This window comes from Diadema antillarum, unplaced genomic scaffold (assembly GCF_040938485.1).
Source record: "Diadema antillarum isolate AM-2024a unplaced genomic scaffold, OU_Dant_1.0 seq00001121_RagTag, whole genome shotgun sequence".
NCBI classification, from domain to species: Eukaryota; Metazoa; Echinodermata; class Echinoidea; order Diadematoida; family Diadematidae; genus Diadema; species Diadema antillarum.
Window position 1 is genome coordinate 2447 of NW_027271935.1, and position 21710 is coordinate 24156.

The 21710-nt window shown below is 37.7% G+C and overlaps 1 protein-coding gene across 1 annotated transcript in view; it reads left to right on the forward strand.

Moving 5' to 3' along the window:
* The first annotated feature begins 5877 nt into the window (after window positions 1-5877).
* LOC139743916 (uncharacterized) overlaps window positions 5878-21710 on the forward strand; it is a 43757-nt gene continuing 27924 nt past the window's right edge. The window contains exons 1-11 of the mRNA XM_071654381.1: window positions 5878-6024; window positions 7548-7711; window positions 9068-9119; window positions 9908-10011; window positions 10900-10981; window positions 11672-11865; window positions 16500-16624; window positions 17221-17309; window positions 19333-19440; window positions 20308-20403; window positions 21241-21315. Of these exons, the coding sequence (XP_071510482.1) occupies window positions 5908-6024; window positions 7548-7711; window positions 9068-9119; window positions 9908-10011; window positions 10900-10981; window positions 11672-11865; window positions 16500-16624; window positions 17221-17309; window positions 19333-19440; window positions 20308-20403; window positions 21241-21315 (1206 nt within the window). The 5' untranslated portion in view covers window positions 5878-5907. The remainder of the gene's footprint in view (window positions 6025-7547; window positions 7712-9067; window positions 9120-9907; window positions 10012-10899; window positions 10982-11671; window positions 11866-16499; window positions 16625-17220; window positions 17310-19332; window positions 19441-20307; window positions 20404-21240; window positions 21316-21710) is intronic.

The window sequence follows — 21710 nt, forward strand, 5'->3', positions numbered from 1 at the left end:
TTGCATAATATCACTTTGTGTTGAATGCATGAGTAGGTATTTCACATCCAGTATAGTGTAATCATACACCATACAAGGCTATACACACATCGAGAGGAATCAAATTGCCAGTGTGGTATGTCAGGAACAGCTAATCAGGCATCTGCTACAAAGTGAGATGAATATTTCATGAGCATGTTAATTGAAATATTCATTGTGCCATTAGGGTATTGCACAGAAAGGATGCCAATGGCCATATTCTTTTTTGTTTTTTCAGTTCCACAGATAAACCTTTGCCGTCAGCAACGATTTAAGACGCGGATTACATATGTCCGACTAATTCTGCTTGATGTTTCAAGTATGACATCGTTCATGAACACTCGCACTCCTCAGCATGAATAAATTTGCAGAGACACGCAGCAATCATGGAAAAAAAAAAATCCATATCCGTTCAAAGATTAAAATGCTGATTGAATATCAAGTATGTGAGTGGGAATACGATGAGAAATGAAATTCAGGTCACGCTATTCCATAAAACTGTTACCTTTTGATGGCATTTCCCTGCGACGGCAAATGTACAGACTTGCATAGTTTGCATACATCATCCTACTTGCATCCACATACAATTAGTCATCCACTATCAATAGTTGTGCATGTATAAGCTTTGAAATTAATGTGTTGGTACAGACATTATTTGATTTCATGCGTGCCTGCGTATGTCATTCCCACTATGCTCGTCTTAACAGGAGCTCAGGATTTGCTTCGGAGAATAATGTTTTGAAAATTCAACTCAATTTGTAAATTTTAGGCAATTACAGACATGCAGTTTGGCTGTGACATGTTGAACATCACAGGGTTCATAAAAAAATTCAGTTCTCTTTGTAAATTTTAGGACATTTTGTGGCTGTGATGTGGCGAACCTAACAGGGGTCATATATTGTAGAGACAGTGGGAAAAAAAGTAGGGAAAAAAAACACAAACCATTACACCACTGTAAGTCTTCTGTAAAGATGTGATGTGCATGTACAAAGTATATTGATAAAAAGATAAGTAAAAGAACTTTCATCTATCTGCTGAATAAGATATATGTATATGTTGATCAGTCTGAAAGTTATCGTACAGCTGTGTATAGTTTTTGATTTCGTGTGAAGGAGAAAGCGGATACTTAAAGCAGTGACATGGTGGTAGTGTTCAATTACTGCCTGTTTGTTGTGGATTTGATTCACACATTGAGGTTTCGAGATAGATGAAATAATATAGCTTTTAAAGGAAATTGCACTAACTTTCGCCAATATTGTGCAGGAAATGCAGCATTACAGAGTGGTAATGTGATCAAGTATTTGCAAAATAAAAAAAATAAGAAAAAAATGGAATCATTGTTGATTGTGTTGTCAAGGTAACCCATCTGTTACAGCAAAATGTTATCTGATGTAAGTGTCCTCTTTTCCAGTTTACAATCAGACATTTGGTTTCTTACATGTACCAGGTCATATTTTTTTTTTAATCTCATTTGGCATAGAAAAGGGGGAGGATTAGGAAAATGATGTATTATGGATTTGCATCTGGCATTTCCCATGAAAATTCCAGCTTACAGTGCCACACTGTTATCCAAAAAGAAATGAAAGCATAGAACATTGTAGTGATAGGAGAGGTTGTCCTCCATGATATAAAATTGCGGTTTATTTACTGATTTCAAAATACGGATTTTAAATTTCGAGCCATATTACAATGGCCTGGACTGTGCATTAATAATAACAGCGAAAACAAATACGCACAACCAAACTGTAGCTCAATACATGTTACCATAGTCTGGTAGACTTGTATGGTGAGACAGAAAATTCACTGAACCAGCAAGATTATCTTTACTCACAAAACATTTGACTTCCACAAATGTGATATTGGCCTGGGGTTTTTTTTTTCTCACCCAAAGAGAGCTACAAAGCCAAAAAAGTCTTCTTTTTCTTTTATAGACAGCTGAAGGATAATATGAAGTGCAGGTCATTTTGCCCAGCTGATGTGAATGATAGCATTTTGTGAATGCATGGTGTTATGCACTTTTCAGCCTAGCTACGTCATATCGAATTGCAGGATTTTGAAATGGGATAACCCATCTTGTGTGAACCGAAAAAAGAGAACAAATCTAGTTGATCGTGTCCCTGTTTTCTTGTATCGATTAGTCTCTTTGTTGACATACATACCAGCAAAAAAAGAATGAGATATGTGTAGAAGTAGTATGAAAATATACGCACTGTCTTTTTATAACCATTTGTCTCAAGTTCAGAAGTAGATGCCAGCTCGTCCACCCTGTACAAATGTTGGATGTAAAAAGCATATGGTCAACTTAGAAGCAGAAGGGAATAAGTTCCATGGGCTTCACACAGAGCTTACGCTCATCTGCTTCTAACTGACTATGTGTCACAAACCAAACTTACATCATGAAGATGTCTTTAACAATCACACCTCACTGTCTGAAAGAGCGAGAGAGAGAAAGAAAAATGCTTGTTGTGTACACAATTTTGTAATCCAAAGTGCTGGTTTTCTATCAAAAAAAAAATGATACAAATGCAGATTATTAAATATATATCTATCATTTTATGTAAGAAAGTTGGAATGAAAAGTTGCAATTTCTTATATCAACAAAATTGCCCCTGTGTCCTGTGTTTCATTTTGCATTTTAAAATGTCTGACTATTTGGTGTGTGTGTTTGTGTGTGTGTGTGTGTGTGTGTGTTTGCGTGTGTGTGTGTGTGTTTGTGTGTGTATGTGTGTGTGCGTGTGCGTGTGTAACTTTATATGACAGGGGACAGTGGTCGGGTATAATGATATAAATATAATATTTATACATTGTATGTAGTACTGAAGAAAGAGCTTGCTACATAGAGCAAGGTGGTATTCATAAAATCAGGGGGTGCGGAACCATACAAGTTGTAGGTGATGGGAATGGGGGGGGGGGGGTTTGACCCTCCTCTGGCTTGCAGCCCCCCCCCCCCCCCCATGCATTTAATGTATACATGTATTTGTACATAAGTATGTATGTTTTTGGTCAAACCTGTTCTATTGACCAGCTGCATAATATGAGAAGAGACCACAAACTGATTTCTGCTGGACAACTGAAAAGTTTGCACCACTGCTGTTACATCTTTTAAGGCAGAGCACGAGTTGGCTCGGGAGACTACACACTACCTGCACTTTTCAATTTTTTTTTTCTCAAAAAAGTATGAGAAAAAACAAAACAAAACCCAACAGCCCTTTCAGGGTTATCGAATCCAATGACTCTCTCCAGGTCTATCAAACCCAATGGTCCATTTTTCAAGGGTTCACATCACATGGAGTTGCAAAGGCAGAGGCTCCAACTCTCACTTTTGATGGGAAATCTCCTGCTTTGAAGCAATTTTTTGCAGAATTTCTAAATTTCTCCCATTCTAGCTGTGTGTCTCCTGCTTTTTAAAGATGTACTTTCTAGTCTTAAACATGAGCTTTTTCCGATGACACGACGTCCTGCGATGATTGCTCGGGTCTTATTTTCTCCAAGGACTTTAGGGCTGGGGTTGTGGTGGGGTTTTAGGTTTAGTTTGATGTGATGATTAGGGTTAGGATGAGGGTTATGACTGTGGGTAGAATTTATGCTTCGTTTGGATGCAGATATTTCACGGGAGCAATTGTCACAGGCACAAATTTTATACTATGGAACCGCTTTTTCCAACCCAACTTCATTTTGCAATAATGTTGCATACGCATTCAAAAGTAGGGCTAAGATAGCACCATAGAACATGATATATAGTCTAAGAGCTTCCACAAAAGCAGGGTGAGTGGATAGGTGCAAGGGGCATTGGGCTTCGAGATCGTGATGTGCGCTATGTACACATGATATTGCATGCATGTTCATGCAATTGAGTCTCCAGTTTTCTAGGAGGCCCAAGCAAGCTAGATAATCCCCACCTGAAGAAAAGTTTGGGGTTGGAGTCTTTGCAAATATCTTCTTCAAAGTGTTGGTAATTCATTCATCTAAAGCCAAGAATTGTATGATGCCAAAAAATTACCCCCAAATCGTGATAGAATGATATTGTTGGCATTGAACACATGCAAACAATTAACACACTCAAAACTAAACAAGTGAAAGTGAAAGGTGCAAAAAGGAAATGACAAGCATACTGATGTAGATAAAATCTATGCCAAAATATGTTTTTGCCTTTGTTTTTTGTTTGAAAATACTTCTAATATAAACATATGACATCTCTAAAAGAATATACAAACATGATATTCCTTGAATATTTCTTTGCTGTTTGGTTTTGTTTATCATTTTGTAAGGTGTGTATGCACATCTCTCTCTCTCTCTCTCTCTCTTTCTCTCTCTCTCTCTCTCTCTCTCTCTCTATATATATATATATATATATACACATATATGTGTATATATATTATATATATATATATATTTTTATATATATATATATATATATATATATATATATATATATATATATAGATAAGTAACAAAGCTGCAACAAAGTTCATGCTGTATTCACCAACGGTTTATTTCTTCACACAAATTTTCGGGCGTCTCGCCGCCCTTTCTCAAGTGTTGATACTCAACACTTGAGAAAGGGCGGCGAGACGCCCGAAAATTTGTGTGAAGAAATAAACCGTTGGTGAATACAGCATGAACTTTGTTGCAGCTTTGTTACTTATCTTTTTATCTTGCCAACATGTGGACTACCTTATCAACATATATATATATATATATATATATATATATATATATATATATATATAGGGGTGGATCCAGGAATTCTGTAAAGGGGGGGGGGGGTCCAACTAATATTTCTGGTGGCACTTCCGGGTTTCATTTCATTTTTGTTTCTTTTTATTTCTTTTGTTTTTAAAGAAAAATAAAGGGGGCATGTGCCATTTGCGCCCCCCTCTGGATCCGCCACTGTATATATATATATATATATATATATATATATATATATATACATATAAAGCTGCCTAACAACTACGTTTGATCAGCAATAGATGAAGAGTGTGTAGCAGAAAACACAGAATATCACAACAGGACATTATAACCAGTGAAATGGCTATCATGAACAAAAGGCATATTCACAAATTAAGAATATGGTGCATCATTTGATACAGGTGTAGATGACCATGAATTCTAGTCATGACGTCTTAAATTGTATACTACACGTTATTATCCTTTGCAGTTCAATCTAATTTGATTCAAGATACATTTTTTATTCCAATCAGACCAACTAAAATACTGGAGCACATCATCTACATATTATATGGTACATGATAGCTAACAAACGGTGATCTGAAAAAGAGGGCACTTTCCAACAAGTTACACAGGACATGTAACTTAATTGTGTTGGGACAAACAGACATGAAATAAAATTGTGAGTACCAGATAAATTTGATCTAAGAAAATGACAACAAAAATGATTAGAAAAGAAAAAGAAAATCCATGTTCACAAACTTTCGAGAAATAATGAACATTCATGAATGTTTATAGCCTTTGATCAAAAGGCAATACTGAGCATATCTCACTTTTTACATTGCACTGAGAACGAGTTCAGCTCGGTAATTCTTAATATCTTAATTTCACACTTGTCATTTCCATAATTTATTATGCTAATTCTAGTGGTATTTGAAAGAAATCCTCAAAACTTGCAGTCTACCCTCACCGCTTGCCTTGTCCCACAACACACCAAGAGGGGTGGGGATGTGTACTGTATTATGTAGCGGGTGCCCAGGGGTACATTGCACAAAACTTGTAACTAGGATTACGTCACAATACGCAAACCCGGAAACATTACGCACGTGTGTAAGATTTGTTTACAAACATCATCACGCGCGCATGCTCAAACGAAGCGGCGGGCCATTCGGTCGCAACAAGGCCTGTTCGCCCCAACTTGGGGGTGGGAAATCCACTATGGCGCTTTTAGATTCTAAATTCCAGCCTTGGACCACGGTCCGAGAACACCTCGATCATACCCTAAGGACCACTGATCCAGAGGAGCATTCTGTTATGGTCCCATACGGTCTGCAGGTAAGTGAATTGAATGGGCATGGGCTATGATGCTATGCTATTCACTCCTTACCGCAAGTTGCAACAAATTAGTGCAGTCCCACATATTGCAAACAGGGGCTGGTAAACTGATCTTGCCAAATAGACCCTAAACTAACCCCGGTCCATGTACACACTGGTCGCAGTTAACCCTAAACGTACTCTGCACTGTAGGACCTACGCGTAAAAAAGTAGACACACTTCAGCTTCATCCATGATATGCGGTAAAACCAGTATCAAGTGTATTATTATAAGCAACATTTTGCTCGGAGCAACATAACAGTGTGATATAGACACTCTTCATCACAATTTACAGGGCTAGCTAGTCAGTGTTTGTGGGCATGACTCGTGTCAACGTGAGTCAATTTGATATTTTGTGAAAGTATATTTCATGGTGTAACTATCTAGTGTAGTAGAACAAAAGTTGGCATTTTTAGAACCCTATTTGAATTTGATCACCAATAAATTAAACCATTACTCCACCACCAGGCAGAGTGTAGACTCTATTACTCAAATTAATTAAACAATTGGACAGTCTAGACTTATTGATAGATAAATTTATTCGTGATTGATGGGCAAGGGGCCCCCTACTACTAGCTAGGGTTGGAACTACATGTAGAAAATCTAGACCTTGCAACTTAATGAGCATAATGTCGGTGAACCATGTAATTTGAAATTTACCATATTTTGAAATTCTATACACTACCAACGGTTTGTGCATCCTGGGATTCTTGTGCACACTTTAAAGCAGTTTTACTGTCAGTTGTCTTAAATGTGGACAAAGACCAAAGGAAAAACTATGGTTGCTTTTCTCATTCCAAAGAATGTGTAACTGTGTGTTGCTTGGTTGGAAAGCAAAAAAGGGTCACGTAATCAAGGCCCTAATGGATTAGATCTGGGCCCTGTGTTATAAAACTTGTGAGAACAATTAATCAATCACAAATCTCTTGGAAGCTGGAGATCAATCGCAACCTGTGATTGATTGATTGCAGTTCTCGGTCTTAATTTCAATCATAACTTTTTTATAAGATGGTTTTGCATTCAATCATAAAGTTGTGATTGATTTGAATCAATCACAAGTCTTTATAAGACAGGGCCCAGGCATTGCCATCTACAGCTTATACATGTACAACCAGACATCTGCATCTGCCCTGCCTTGTGAGGAGTGACTTTATAGTTATCTACCAATGAAGATTTGACCCTGAGTGTGCACATGCAGCCCAGACAGTTTGGAACTTGTGCATAACAATATACTAATAAAAAGATTATGGACTTGCCAGTTTATTAATTATTCATTTACTTATTTACTTACTTGGATGATGATTATTTCTGCAAGTACTTGAACTCTTTGAAGACTCACATAACTTAGACCTCCCTGAAAGTGACAGAATAATCAGCAAGTTGATTGTAGTCAATCTCATGGAAGAAGAATGTTGTTTTGGGATGTAACGGTGGCAATCAACAATAAGATTTCTTCTGCAGCATGATTGTTTGCTTTCAATCAGTTGGCTCACACTCTGCACCATGCCCACGTCCTCCGCTGCTTGGCTTTCTACCACTACGGTCCTAATGGCAACAACTACGTCGCGCATGTGGATACTGGCTACATCAAAGAGTTCCACTGCTGGTCTCTAAGCACCTTGCAGGATGAGGAGGTCAAATGTCAAAGGTCAGTAAAAAAAAAAAAATCACCATATTATTACTCTACGTGCACCACTTCTGAATCTTGTTTCTCATCAGCAGTAGGCCCTACTGCTAAAACCTTTTAAAACTGGTCAAAATTGTATCTGCCCGTTCAAAACAAGTTTGTGAAAAGTCATACAGATTTTTATAGTAAATAGTACTCTCTTCTTGAGTTAGTGTCATCCTCTATAGTTTTGTACATATATGCCATTTTAAGATCAGACATTGTAGTCACCATAGTAGGAATAAATCGTGGATGGATAATCAGTTTTGTTTAAGCTAGTATCAAGACAGAGAAACTTTTAAATGGCAAGTTGTGATTGAAAGAAAAACACCAACAATACCAATTTCATCACAGATGAGCTTAACACATTTTGTAGTTTCGTGTTTTAGACTTTTTGATATGTTTATTCAAGAGTGGAGAGCAGCAACATGGTCAAATAGAATCTGTACAAATTATAGAATGTTTAAGGATAATTTGATGTTAGAGAAGTATTTACAGGTCTTGTGTAAGAAAGATTATATTACATTAAGTAAATTCAGATGTAGATCTAATGGATTACCCGTTAATAAGGGCAGGTTTGATGCAAGCCTGACAGATGAATTGCATTGTACTATATGTTCATCCGACGATATAGGGGATGAATTTCATTATATTTTTGTTTGTCCCTTTTTCAACAAAGAGAGACTATTGTATTTACCAAGTAGCTTGACGGCCAGTAGACCAAGTGCATTACATATGGCCAAATTATTCAATTCAACCAATGCTTGCCATTTGAAAAAACTAGCCAAATTTGTCAGAATTATTATGTTTCAGTTCTCTTCTATACCAAAGAAGAAAGACAGTAGTTTTGTAGAAAGTAAAGTAGATGTGAATGTTTGTACACGTAGTGGTAGAGTAGTTAAACGTCCTTTACGCCTTGTTTTGTAAACATATTTATTTATATCTGTTATTTTCACATGTACATTATCACTTATATTTTTGTATTCATATATTGTAAATATGTTTGTACTCTCATACCCCGAGAGGGGGTCGATAGAGTCAATAAAATCTAACAAATCTTACAAGTCTTACTTCCCAATGCTAAAAACTTAATAAAAAAAAAAACACAGAGAAAATAGAAAGTGATCATGAATAATAATATGAGTTAATTCACCTTAACTGACTTTGTCAATTAGTCCAGGGTTGTTCGAAATGATGGAAACATCTTCCTTGAATCACAAACATTCTGTAGTTCTTATTCAGGCATTTCATAACCCTTGAAAACTACTGAACTACAACCACAGCAAAGACCTGAAGAAGAATCACACAATATTTGTTTTTGTTTTGTTTTCTCCACAGGATCAAAGTCAATTTCCTGATTTCCAAAATCATCTTTGTTCCTCAGCACAGGGTGAGATTTTATTCTAATTAGATGTAGATCGACAGGATTGGCAGATTTATTTTTTTTTACATCAAGGGTGGCAGCACTATCAGTGGCTTCTCTGTTAATGGCAATAATTTGAGATATTTGATAATATAGTTGTCCACCGTGAATAAAATGTCTTGTATGTATCATGCAGTTTGTAAACATGAGAGGTTGGGATGTGAGTTCTGTGGTCAAAGACAAAATTTTACTGAATTTAACAGAGGCTAAAATGTCATTGCTCAGGAATACTGACTAAGCAGGTGAAATTTTATAATTGCCTAATGTGGTGTGCAGATGAGCTGTAGAGCATGATAAGTCAGACTCTAAATGTACGTAGAAGGATAGACGATGATGATATACTTTAGTAATGATTACATTTGAGACTTGCCGTTGCAAATTTCGTCAACTACAAAGATCTTAAGGTCATATGTCAAGATGAAGAGTTTGAGAGAACTTCACAGGCTGAAGTGGAGACACTGATGCACAGGTTAGATGTAGACAAAATGAACTCAGTGAAACAAAAGAGAAATTGCAGAGGCATATTTTGAACGTCATAGTATTGTATATTTTTCTGAGTCTAACTTTTCTTTTAGATTCACAGAGTTAGAACTTAATTGCACAAATCTATTCTGAAGTTTTCTTGTTTTTATATAATCAATTTTCAATTTCTTGTTTCCGATTTAGTTCTCATTTTGCCACTCGAAATAGGACTGATGTACTTATCATCATAGTGTAATCAGCTACTTTTTTTTGCCTCTCTGTGCGGTGAGCAGGTGTTTGTAGGCTACTCTCCCGATGTCACCCTCCACGTGTTTAGTGATCTCATCAATAACTGCATGGAACTCACCAGCGTCCACTGCACAGAAACGGTTCTCTGGTATGTACAATGGCATGTTTGATATAATGTATTGGGCAATTTTTCATTTACCCTTTATGACACTTATTTACCTCTGCCAAGGAGGTTTAACGGTTTATCAGCATTTGTTTGTTTGTCTGTTTGCAAAATAACTCAGAAAGTTGTGAACAGATTTGGATGGAACTGACAGGAAAAGTTGATAATGACACAAAGAACTGATGATTAGATTTTGATATGATCTGGGAATGTTTATGAATTTTAGAAGGATATTTAAATCTTTTTGCAAATAGGGTCAATGAACTTGGAAGTTCAAGCTGCGTGTATTTGAGGTTTGCATACGTGCAATAAACCGCATGCTCTTCTCAATGTGCTGCACAGCATTCAGGAAGCTGATGAGGTACTAGTAAACACAGGCTTCTTTACCATAAGTGGGATTCACACTTAGGCCCTATACAAATCTCAAGATTTAGATCGCAATCATTACCTATTTGTATGTGTGAATGCGACTTTAGGGATCTTGGGCAATTTTCAGCATCATGTGTGTATGGGTGGAACTGAGCTGCTTGGCAGAGGTCTACACTCTCCGAGTGCTATTCTAGTTTCTTAATATTTCACTCTTGATTTGCTCAAATATCCAGACTAAACAACTCAGCTCTAAATATCAATGCATACTTTATCACCTTCTTCAAGTAAGGAAGTCTGTCTATAAGCTTTGTTTGTGAAAGAGGTTTTTGCCTTCTGACTACTAAAACTCTCATACCGTATTGTATGGCACTGTCCTGCCCTACATGATATGCAATTGCCCTCCTGTATTTCTCTTGACATTCTGAATTATTCTACAAGTACAGTGATGGCAGATTAGGAGTTGATGATGTTTATACAAGTTTTCCTCTTCAAATGATTTTGCAGCATGGTGTATAATGAAGACACAGATGAGCTGATCACTGGGGGACGTGGCTTTATCCAGGCTTGGAAGATGGCACATGTTGAGGTATTAAACAAGTCATCTCTATTTTAAGGTAGAAGCTCATTAATATGTATGTGTTGGGAAATTCATCTGAAATTGGTGTTAAACTTTTAATCTCAAAATATTCACAAAATATCTACCACCAGAATTTTCAGCTGTTAACGCTACAGCCTTCATCAGTGGAATGATCCGCCTTCGCCTCACTTAGGACAAGATGGCTTGAATACCAATGCCCAAGCTCCACCTCCTCTGAAGTTTCACAGCACATCCACATTGAATCTCCAGGCCACCATGTGGACCTCGATAAGGGGGAAGTTCTGGACTGGGAACCTCTGCACTTTGAAAGGGGAGTTAAGCTATAACAAAGCAATCTACATTGTACATCAGGGCCTACCAACCTTCCCTCAATAAAGATGGGGAGCGGGGAATACAAACTTCCGAAAGTCTGTTTCCACTTATCAGCCGTCACATGATCAAGGCGAAGGCGGGTCATTCCACTGATGAAGGCTGTAGCATTCATTGCTAAAGATTTCGCAGGCAAGTTTTTTTGTATTGAGATCAAAAGTTTAAAACTAATTTACAGTCGTTCTAATGTTCATCCGATTTTGATCAAATTTTCACTGTTGTGCTCGTAAGATTGCACTCTTTCTTTACTTTTTTCTTATTTCTTATTTTGTCTGTCTTCTTATTTTTCATATTAAAACCTTTTGTCAGATTCGTGATCCGTTGGTTAGAGGGCACCCCATCGAGAGTCAGATCAAGGAGGAGGACTGGGTGAGGGATTTGCGCGTGGATCGCAAGCGACGCCAGGTGGTCGCGCTCTGCGATGAGGGTGTGCACATCATCAACTATGTCACCAATCGCGAAGTCTACACGATCAGAAATTGGCACGCCTCAGCCCTCACGTGGTAAGAAGTGGTCCAAGATGTTTAGCCCCTTATGTGCCCAGGCTTTTGCAGTTAACCTGCCTAGCTGTTTCTTCAAGACATGTATTCAATCAATCCCTCCAAATATGACCTTATTGCAAGTTAGCAAGTCCACTAGGGTGTGGCAATATAATGTTTCTCACTCCAACATGAAGGCCATGATGACACAATAGATATAGGGGGGGGGGTTAAGTAATCTCTGCTCATTAGCCACAGTCACACTGACAAAAGATCGAGATGTTTAAGATCACAATCTTTAAGATCTTGAAGTTTTACCAGTGTGACCGCAAATTTCCCGCGAAACTTCCCACTCCAACCAGGGATATTTCTCCAACTTCACCAAACTTATCAATCTTTTGCCAATGTGACCACTAGAAACTGAAACATCTTGATCACAGTTGCCTCTGAAGCACGCGGCCATTGTGATGCTCAGATTTTCATTGTTACATCACAATAACTAGCCGTCAGACAGCGTACTCTTTTTTTTTTTTTTTTTTTTTGCGCACACGCACTAGTGACCCAAACTTCTCGATCCAAAGATCAAGAAGTTTGGCTGCCAGTGTGACCAGACAACAAAAGATCACGAAGACTTCGCGATCTTAATCTTCTCAATCTTCTGCCAGTCTGACTGCGCCTATTGACATTATAGTTTCCAAACGTCTGTGCCATTTGCCGAAGAAAGCACTCCAGCTTATGTGTCAACTGGTGATCAAAGTACATCACGGGTTCATGTGATTGAGCCGAATTTTCTTTGCATTTTGCTACCACTACATGATTGCATTGCTGATGTTTCATTGTTTTTAAAGAGGGCAAACATATACAACGACACTGCGGACAGTAATCTGTATTAGTATGTATTTGTAAACAAAGCATATTTTTTGGTTATTTGGTTGAAGAGTCATACTTTAAGCATACAAACTCAACGTGAGCAGTCCTAGGTTTTCAAAGAAAAAAAAATTGTTGCCATTTTTGACTTGGTCTTTCTGTGGTAATATTTCTTTTGGTTTTAAATATTTCTTTGTATTTTCTATTTTTTTTTCTCATAAAATGTTGGTAAACAGATTCAGTAAAACATACAAACCAGTTCAGGATAGGTCTGAAGTATATTACCTTGGTATTATCTGATTTGCCTGACATGTGAGACCCCCCCCCCCCCCTTCCTCGTTGCAGGGTCAATTTCCAATTGCTTTTAGATGGTGGCACATCCTCATTCATTTCAAAAGTGCTGGCAGTGATTTGAGGAAACGTCTGACACTTTTCTTCAAGCACGTGGGCGAGATGACACATATCGACCGCCTCTCGTTAAAAGTCGCTGGTATCTCAGACAGAGTGTGACACGCACATTCGATAATATCTCATTCACACCCATCGCGGTTGTGACGTTTAAAGTCCGGAGCTGTTGACTGTTATTTCAGCTAACACGTCGATAGCGGGAAGGAGAAATATCAAGTATACTTCCGACCACGGGTCGATGGCCTCTGGATTAATGTTCAAACGGTTTTTATTATGAACGCTCAAGAACCTGCTGATGCTTGTAGTTGTTGTTGTTTTTTATCGTGCCCTATTTAGGAAGCGAGTATCCATGTTTGCTGCATACGTGCTGGTAGAACATTCAGGCTTGTTCTTGATTTACGGCATCTAGTGTTACTCAGATGATACATCCCATGTTTCCCCCTTGATACCTGATCCTTTGTCAACAGTGCAGATCCTCAAAAAAAATATATGATTATATATTTGAAGGGTACTACATATGCTCGGAGCAACAGTTTGACATTAAAGGGACTGTACAGTACTGGTCGAGGTGGGGATTCATGTTTTGAACACTCCTAGATGAGATAATGAGAAACCTCTTATGAAATATGAAAGAGCATGTAATTTTAAGAAGGATTCAACGTTTATTTGATGAAAATTGGTTTTCAAATGGCTGAGATATCCAAAAAAGTGATAATAATAAAAGGCGACAGGCCACGCCTTTTATTAGGATCTCTTTGTTTCACCTTGTTTTTGGATATCTCAGCCATTTCCAAACCGATTTTCATCAAATAAACTTTTGATACCCCTTAGAATTGCATGCTCTTTGACATCTCATACTGTGGTTTCTGAATATCTCGCAAAACGTTAAAAGCTAAATCCTCACCTCAACCAGAACTGTGACACCCTTTAATGTGCCTCGAATGTCATTTCGCTTGCTTTCTTTTTGGAGCAGCAGGGTCTGCAATGAAGGGTGTAGCCAGCAACCATGCTTTCCGGCTTTCCAAGAATATAGGTCAGGAACTTGAACTCAAAGTGGGCTGGAGGCGGTAAAGAACTTATATGAATTAGCTGGACAATCATCTTATCAATGTGGTATAAAGAATTACGAAAATGACAAAAAAAAAAAATAGGGCTTACTGCATCTGTTATCATCAAAAGACCCCATAAAATGTTGATGCTAGATTGCTAGAGTTCATGGCCCATATATACATGTATATGTGGCCGATGGCAAGCCTGAATGCACTTTTAGATAAGTGCTCTGTTGCAGGCAAAGGTGTTGTAACTTCTTGGCCCCTGTGAGAGTTCTAAAGTATTTGTTGTGAGGTAGTAGCATCATATCTTGGCTGCAATTAGGTCAGTGGGGCACTCTGGCTGTTGCTATACAATGTCCAGTATCATGGACTGATTTTAGGCTGGACAAGTGAGACAAAGACACAGATGCCAGCATGTCTGGACATTTTGGGGGATAATTAATTTTAAACACCTGTTGTATAAAGCCATAGCTTACCAGAGCATGGTGGATCCCCTGCAGAATCAGCGAGGATTTCAGAATTTGGTAGTAAATTGGTTGAGATGCTGCTGCCTCACCTCATTTCACAGAGCATGATGCGTCTTGCCTCCAGAAAGTTGCTGGTATCGAAACAATATGATCACTCTTTCATGACTCACGTAGGATATATATAGTTTCAATCATGAGAGGTGCTCTTTGTTCAGCTGACATTGTTTTTGAAGTTGTGAATGCATGACCTGTCGACGACTGACTTATCAGATTACATTAAAAACTAGAAAAGCACTCTGAGAGTGCAAACCTCCACCAAGCAGCTACTTTCCAATGATGATTTTGCTCTTCCATAGAGATCGGTGATATCCTCCCATATGTATGCATGCTGAAAGATCGTCCGATTTCCCAATATAGAAGCCTTCATTACGTCAAACCCTCAGCTGCGTGGTGTGCCTTGCCCTAGCAGAAACTAGAGCAAGCTCTTTATTGGGGGTATGAAAACCTAAAAAATGCGCAGCTTGAACTCCCAAATTCATTGACCCTTCCTGCCAAAATATCGAAAATTCTTCATAAAATCCCTACAAATTCTGAATCACTACCAAAATTTAATTATCTGTTCCTTGTGTCATTCTCAATCTTTCATACAAGTTTTATCCAAATCCATGCACAACTTTTTGAGTTATTTTGCATACGGACAAACTGACTAACTCACAAACCAACGGTAATGAAAACATAACCTCCTCCCTTGGCGGAGGTAAAAATGGTCTGGCATAGCAAAGTACAGTCTTATGGTCTACAGTTTTGAGATAGTGGGTATTGATTTAAAGTAAACTTCATGGACCAACCAGAATTGAATGTGCTGCATTTGTGAAAGTCAGTGTGATTTCACACTGGTGATTATAATAATGATCATCACAATATTTATTGTAATTGCAGTAGTATCAATATTGATAATGATAATGATAGTGATAGTGATAGTGATAGTGATAGTGATAGTGATAGTGATAGTGATAGTGATAGTGATAGTGATAGTGATAGTGATAGTGATAGTGATAGTGATAGTGATAGTGATGATGATGATGATGATGATGATGATGATGATGATAGTGATAGTGATAATGATAATGATAATGGAGATGATGATGACAATGTTAAATGATGATATCTGGATGATGCTGAAAATGATCATCAGCGTCAGCATCATCATCATTATCATCATCATCATCATCATCATCATCATCATCATCATCATTTTCATCTTCATCACCATAGCTGTGAGCAATTATTGTACTTGATATTATATCACTTTACATTTGAGCAGCCTCAGATTTGAGTGATGTGTTGCTCTGATTACATTGCAAGATACATTGATAAATATTTGGTCATTTTCCTGATTCAGCATGTCAAACCAAAAAAGCAAGAATACTGTACTTTAGTGCCATATATTTAATGAGTCTGATTTTTTTTTTTTTAATTTTGTGAATCTGGACTTCCAGACAATTTCGGGAGGGGTTGAATTTGTGTTCTTGGAGACAATACATTAATGAACGGAAAGGGTATGGGTGCATGTCACATTCGTGTCTTAATCAGAGTTGATATTTTCATGGGATTTTTAAAATTGTGAACAGCACCCGATTTGTGAAATTCGCAAAACTAATAACCTCGTGAAATACATGGCATTTATATCATTGTCTTGCAAATTCTGTACTGTGATCATACATCTATTCGGTATGGTTTACATGCACACCAATGCAATTGCAAGTTATCAAGGCCTTCTAAGCTTTCTTTTTCCAACTGGCACAGGCCACCTTGTATTCTCACATTGCTTTGTTAGACTGTAATCGTCTCTTCGCTGTTTCAGTTTTGTCTTCTACCGCAAGCTGGAGTACTGCATCACGGCGTCCATGGATGGGGAAATCAAGGTGTGGAATGCGGTTGTCTTCAAGGAAGTGCATCAGTTTGTGGGCCACTATGACAATGTCACAGGTAAGTGAGGGCTCTTAATGCCAGGGAAGGGAGGTTGCCATCACCTTGAGTCAAGTCAAAAATAAAGGCTGCAAGCCAGTCAGAACCATGCCTCAAGTGTCATTTTCATGATTTTTGTCTTGCAGCAAAACATAGCTCTCTGTGCAGGGTAATGAATTAACAACACAAAAAAGAGGGAAAGTTTGAATGAAGTAAAGATAAAATTTATATATATTTGTTTGACGTCCTCCTTGTGATGTACTGTACAAGGTATATATGTAGGGAGTCTAATTTTTGCAAATCTGATCTTCCCTACAGTTTTACAAGTCTAAATTTGCTATCGTAGAGTAGAGTATCATCATGTACTGTACTGCATACGAGTGCATGTACACATTGCACGTTGCACACATGTTTGGATCAGAGTTAATATTTTCACCTGTTCTCAAATTTGCAAATTCTAGATGATGGACAATGAACTTTGAGTCCTGCCAAGTATTATGTTTTAGCTTTAATTCCTTTATTGTTTTCCCTCTGCATAATGCACATGAAATGTGTGTTTTAGTTTCCTTCATAACTTCCTTTCTTATTTTCTCTTTCCTCCCACCATACACCCCAAGGGTTGGTGATCCATCCAGCCGACCCACTTCTCATTTCCAGCTCTAAGGATGGTACGGTCAGGATTTGGCGGCTGGACACGTTTGAACTGGTGAATTGTGGGCTGTACAACCGTAGCTCATCACTTGACCTTGAATTTATATACATACAATGTCATCCTGCAATACTTGTACATTGTATATGATACACACACATTCAAATATATACATAACAATACATACATACAGACATGACTACATATGACCCGCCACAACGATAGGATCCAAAAATTGCTGACAGATGAGCCAAGAAAATTGAGTTTGAAATCATATCTCCAAAATCAGTCAAAACGATCAGATTTCCGTTTTGGCATAATTAAGCAGTCTAATGTATCATGTATCATCTGTCGAAATTTCGAAGCTAAATGATCAAAGGAAAGGCAAGAAATTTGTGTTTTTCTTTGCCATCATTTTCCAACTTTCAATGGAACAGAAATGTGTCCGAAGATTTGGATTTAGTGTTGCAGATAGACTTTGCCCCTAGCAATGAGGGAGTGATCTTATTGGTCAGTGCATGGCATCCTAGTTACTGACTGGTCGTGCGTAGACCGCTGGCGCTAAGCTTGAATGAACATCGCCGAGGTTGCTAGGAGCATACCTTCTATTGTCAAAAGGGAAAAATTGTCTTGCCTCCCCTTGATTCTGATTGTGTTGGAAGGAAAACTTTGAAGGCTGTTTTCTCGAAAATATGATTTCCTAAACCACTCAACATGCTCTAATAAAATCATTGATATCTCCACAACCGAGTACTTTCATGAATTGTGTCATATGAAATTAAAGTGGAAGAGTAAGGGAATGATGTCATGTCATTTTCAGAAAATCAACCTCCCCTGACTTTCGGATCCTTTTGTTGTAGCGGGTGACGTGGTTTGTATAAATTGTGCTCACATACAACATCACATATACGCACACATACATACTTACATACATACATACATACATACATACATACATACACACACACACATACAAAGATACATATGTACATACAAGATACAATATGCATACATATACCGTTATATCTAAGGCAAATCATTACAACAATACTTAACTGTGTCCTGAGTGTAGGGCATATTGCACCTCTTACAATGTAGTTCCCTTTTAATTAGCTGTCAGCAAAATCAGAATTCAAATCATAAAGCATATTATACATGAGAATGCTTAACAAGGCAGTGATGCAAACCCAATGTACAGTATATCTTGTGTGTAAATTGATTGTTGAAATGTGTCATAAATTGCTATTCCTTGATAATTTCAAATTTTAAAGGAGACATACATTTGAAAACATTTTTCATGTGATGTCATCAATAACTGACTATAAAGTGGTGGCTTTCTGGAGATTTTCTGTTGTATACTGCAAATGTGCAGTCTTAACCTTGAGAAAGTACAAAACATACCCAAAGAATGCCATTTTATGACCAATAGCTAATCAAAACATGAACTATTCCGATGACTTGTAGTACTTCTGCATCGCTTTTAAAACAAACAAACAAAATTATATGAACTGATAGATTTATGTCTCCCCAATCTCTTGGCAAGTAGGCTACATTTTAATAAACATAATCAGTTGTGTGTTTGATAGTATAGACCTGCTTGGTTTGGGTGCCATTTTTTTTTATTGTAATATCTATTTCAGCCATAACTGGGGGCTTTAGTATGCCTAACAATAGTTGATTTGTGTACTGACATAGCAATGCACCTGACTCTTTGCATAGCCCATTAAATCATCCTTTCTTCTTCTTTTTGAAGTTTCCCAGTTATGGGTGACATTAGAGCTGACAGCATTTTATTAAACACCGGTGGCACAAAATTTGCTCCTGCGACAAGTGCTCTGGTCTTATTTTCTCAAAGGACTTAGGGTTAGGGTTAGGGTTAGGGTTGTGATAGGGTTTTAGGGTTAGTTTGATGTGAGGATTAGGACGATCATGTTAGGGTTATGTTTCTGTGTATGATTTATGTTTGGCATATCATACAGATGGGGTATTTCATGGGAGCAATTGTCCAAGGAGCAAATGCCATGGAACCTGTAGATCTATATAATTATGTATGTGGGTCTTTGTTGATTATGCTAATCAGACTCAGATACTGAATGTTGGTGAGAAAGTCCTTGGAATGAGGCTAGCCAATCAGAACCAGCTCTACTACTACACCCTGAAGGACATCAAAGTGTGGAACTTCAACCTGGTGAGATATTTGTAAAGACTCATTAACCCTTTAAAAGGCCAGTGTTTGTATGTGGCAATTGTGGCACAATGATTACACCACAAATAGCATCTAACGCATCTTACACTTTGGGATTTAACTTCACTAATCAGCCATTGTGGAAAGTTTGGTGAATGCAGCATTTGAAGACTAAATCACTGCAGATTCTTCTCTCATGCTTGTACAAGAGAAGGCTGCAATGTCAGAAAAATGGCTTGATAATGGAGGGGCGGGGCGGGATGGGGAGGAAGTGGAAAGGAAGGGGTGGAGGAGAGTGACGGGGGAGGCTGTTTTTCTTGTCAGATGGTTGAAGTGGATGATCCATCCCACTGCATAGCAAAAATATATTTTTGATGAACACAGTCCCAGTCTCAACATGCCTCAACGAACTGACTTAAACAGGTTGAAATCTGTTCTTTTTGTGTCTGTCACATTCTCTATACACATATTGCCTTTTTTTTTTTTTTGTAGAAGTGCAGTATTAAGACTCAAAATCCCCACAGAAACCATATTTCTCTTGAAGTGCAAAGAGCTGATGGCAAATGTTTTCTTGAGGGGAAAATGTAACTCACAAGGGACTGGCAAGTGTCGTATTGCGCTGATAGTAGACAAGGCAATATTTGTTGTATCATATCGTCTTTATATAAAACATTAATTCACTCTAGCCCCAACAGCAGCCAGTCAAATTCTGAAACCATAGTACCTGATGTGAAGTCGCAGCTCACAACATAATGATTTCCATCTTTGCTGCATTCAGTTATGTGACAGCAATATCACCAATCATCACCACGATGAGTATTCATGTAGACCATTTGATAAGTTGTTGCCATTGTTCTTTTTTTTTTATAGTTTCATCACCTGTTCACACCAGTAAGGTCCTGTGTCCACAAACTGGCCAGAATAGTCAGTCCAGCCACTCCGTCCAGGATTCTTTGTGCAGCAGAGGTTAGTGTTGTTGTTGTTTTTTTTCCTGCTGACTTGACCCAGTCGTCAAAAAGTGATATAGCAACAGGAGAAGCAATAGTCTAGTGGGTATAATGTTTGTCTAGCAATCAGGAGGTAGTGGGTTTGAGTCCCACCTGAATATTGATGCCATGTCTTTTCTTATTATGGCTATTACTCTGTGTTTATTTACGTTGATGAAGGGCAGTTAGTCTGGTGCAGTGGAAAACAAAAGTGATGCAAAAATCATTCAATTAAAAACAGGAGAAGCAGTTGCAATGAAATACATTTTGATAATAAAAGTGAACAAATAAATAATTCCACTGATAATGATGAAGACAGTGTAATAATCACAATCATCTTCACTGTCATTATCACCAATATAGTAACAGTATCATGTATGCATAGTGAAAGCTTCAAATGTGTGGAATGCATGGAGAGTGTGCTCATATGATGAATCATTAAAATTTTCAAGTCTTTATGAAAACAAAAAAATGTTAATTCAGGTTATGAATTGTTTTTATGATCATGGGAATCATTAAAATTTTCAAGTCTTTGTGAAAAAAAAATGTTGATTCAGGTTATGAATTGTATTTGTAATCATGGGAATCATTAAAATTTTCAAGTCTTCGTGAAAAAAAAAAATGTTGATTCAGGTTATGAATTGTATTTGTAATCGTGGGAATCATTAAAATTTTCAAGTCTTCATGAAAAAAAAAAAAAATGTTAATTCAGGTTTTGAGTTGTTTTTGTGATCATGGGAATCAGTAAAGTTTTCAAGTCTTCATGAAAAAAAAAGAAAAATACTGATTCAGATTATGAATTGTTTTTGTGATCCAGGATGGCGGAGTGAGATTGATATCTGCAGTCTCCGGTACAGAGCTGACCATCATTTATCCCATGCCTTCCTACCAGGTGAGTGATTCTTCCCTTTAAGCCTCCAATGGCTTTTTGAAAAGATGGAGCTTAGTTTCAATGAGACTTCTATTTGTTTCGAATACTGTATATGCCCGATACTTTGCAAGGTTTTTGTTCTTCGCAAATTTCATGAGTCGGGTGCTATTTGCAAATTTAAAGACGTGCAAAAATATTGACTCTGATCCCGACAGGAATGTGACATGCACGCATATACTTTTCTCCATTTAGTAGTTGACTACACCATCGTGATTTTAAAGGGTGTGTACAGTTCTGGTCGAGGTGAGGATTTAGCTTTCAACGTTTTGCGAGATATTCAGAGACCACTCTATGAGATGTCAAAGAGCATGCAATTCTAAAGGGTTTCAAAAGTTTATTTGATGAAAATCAGTTTT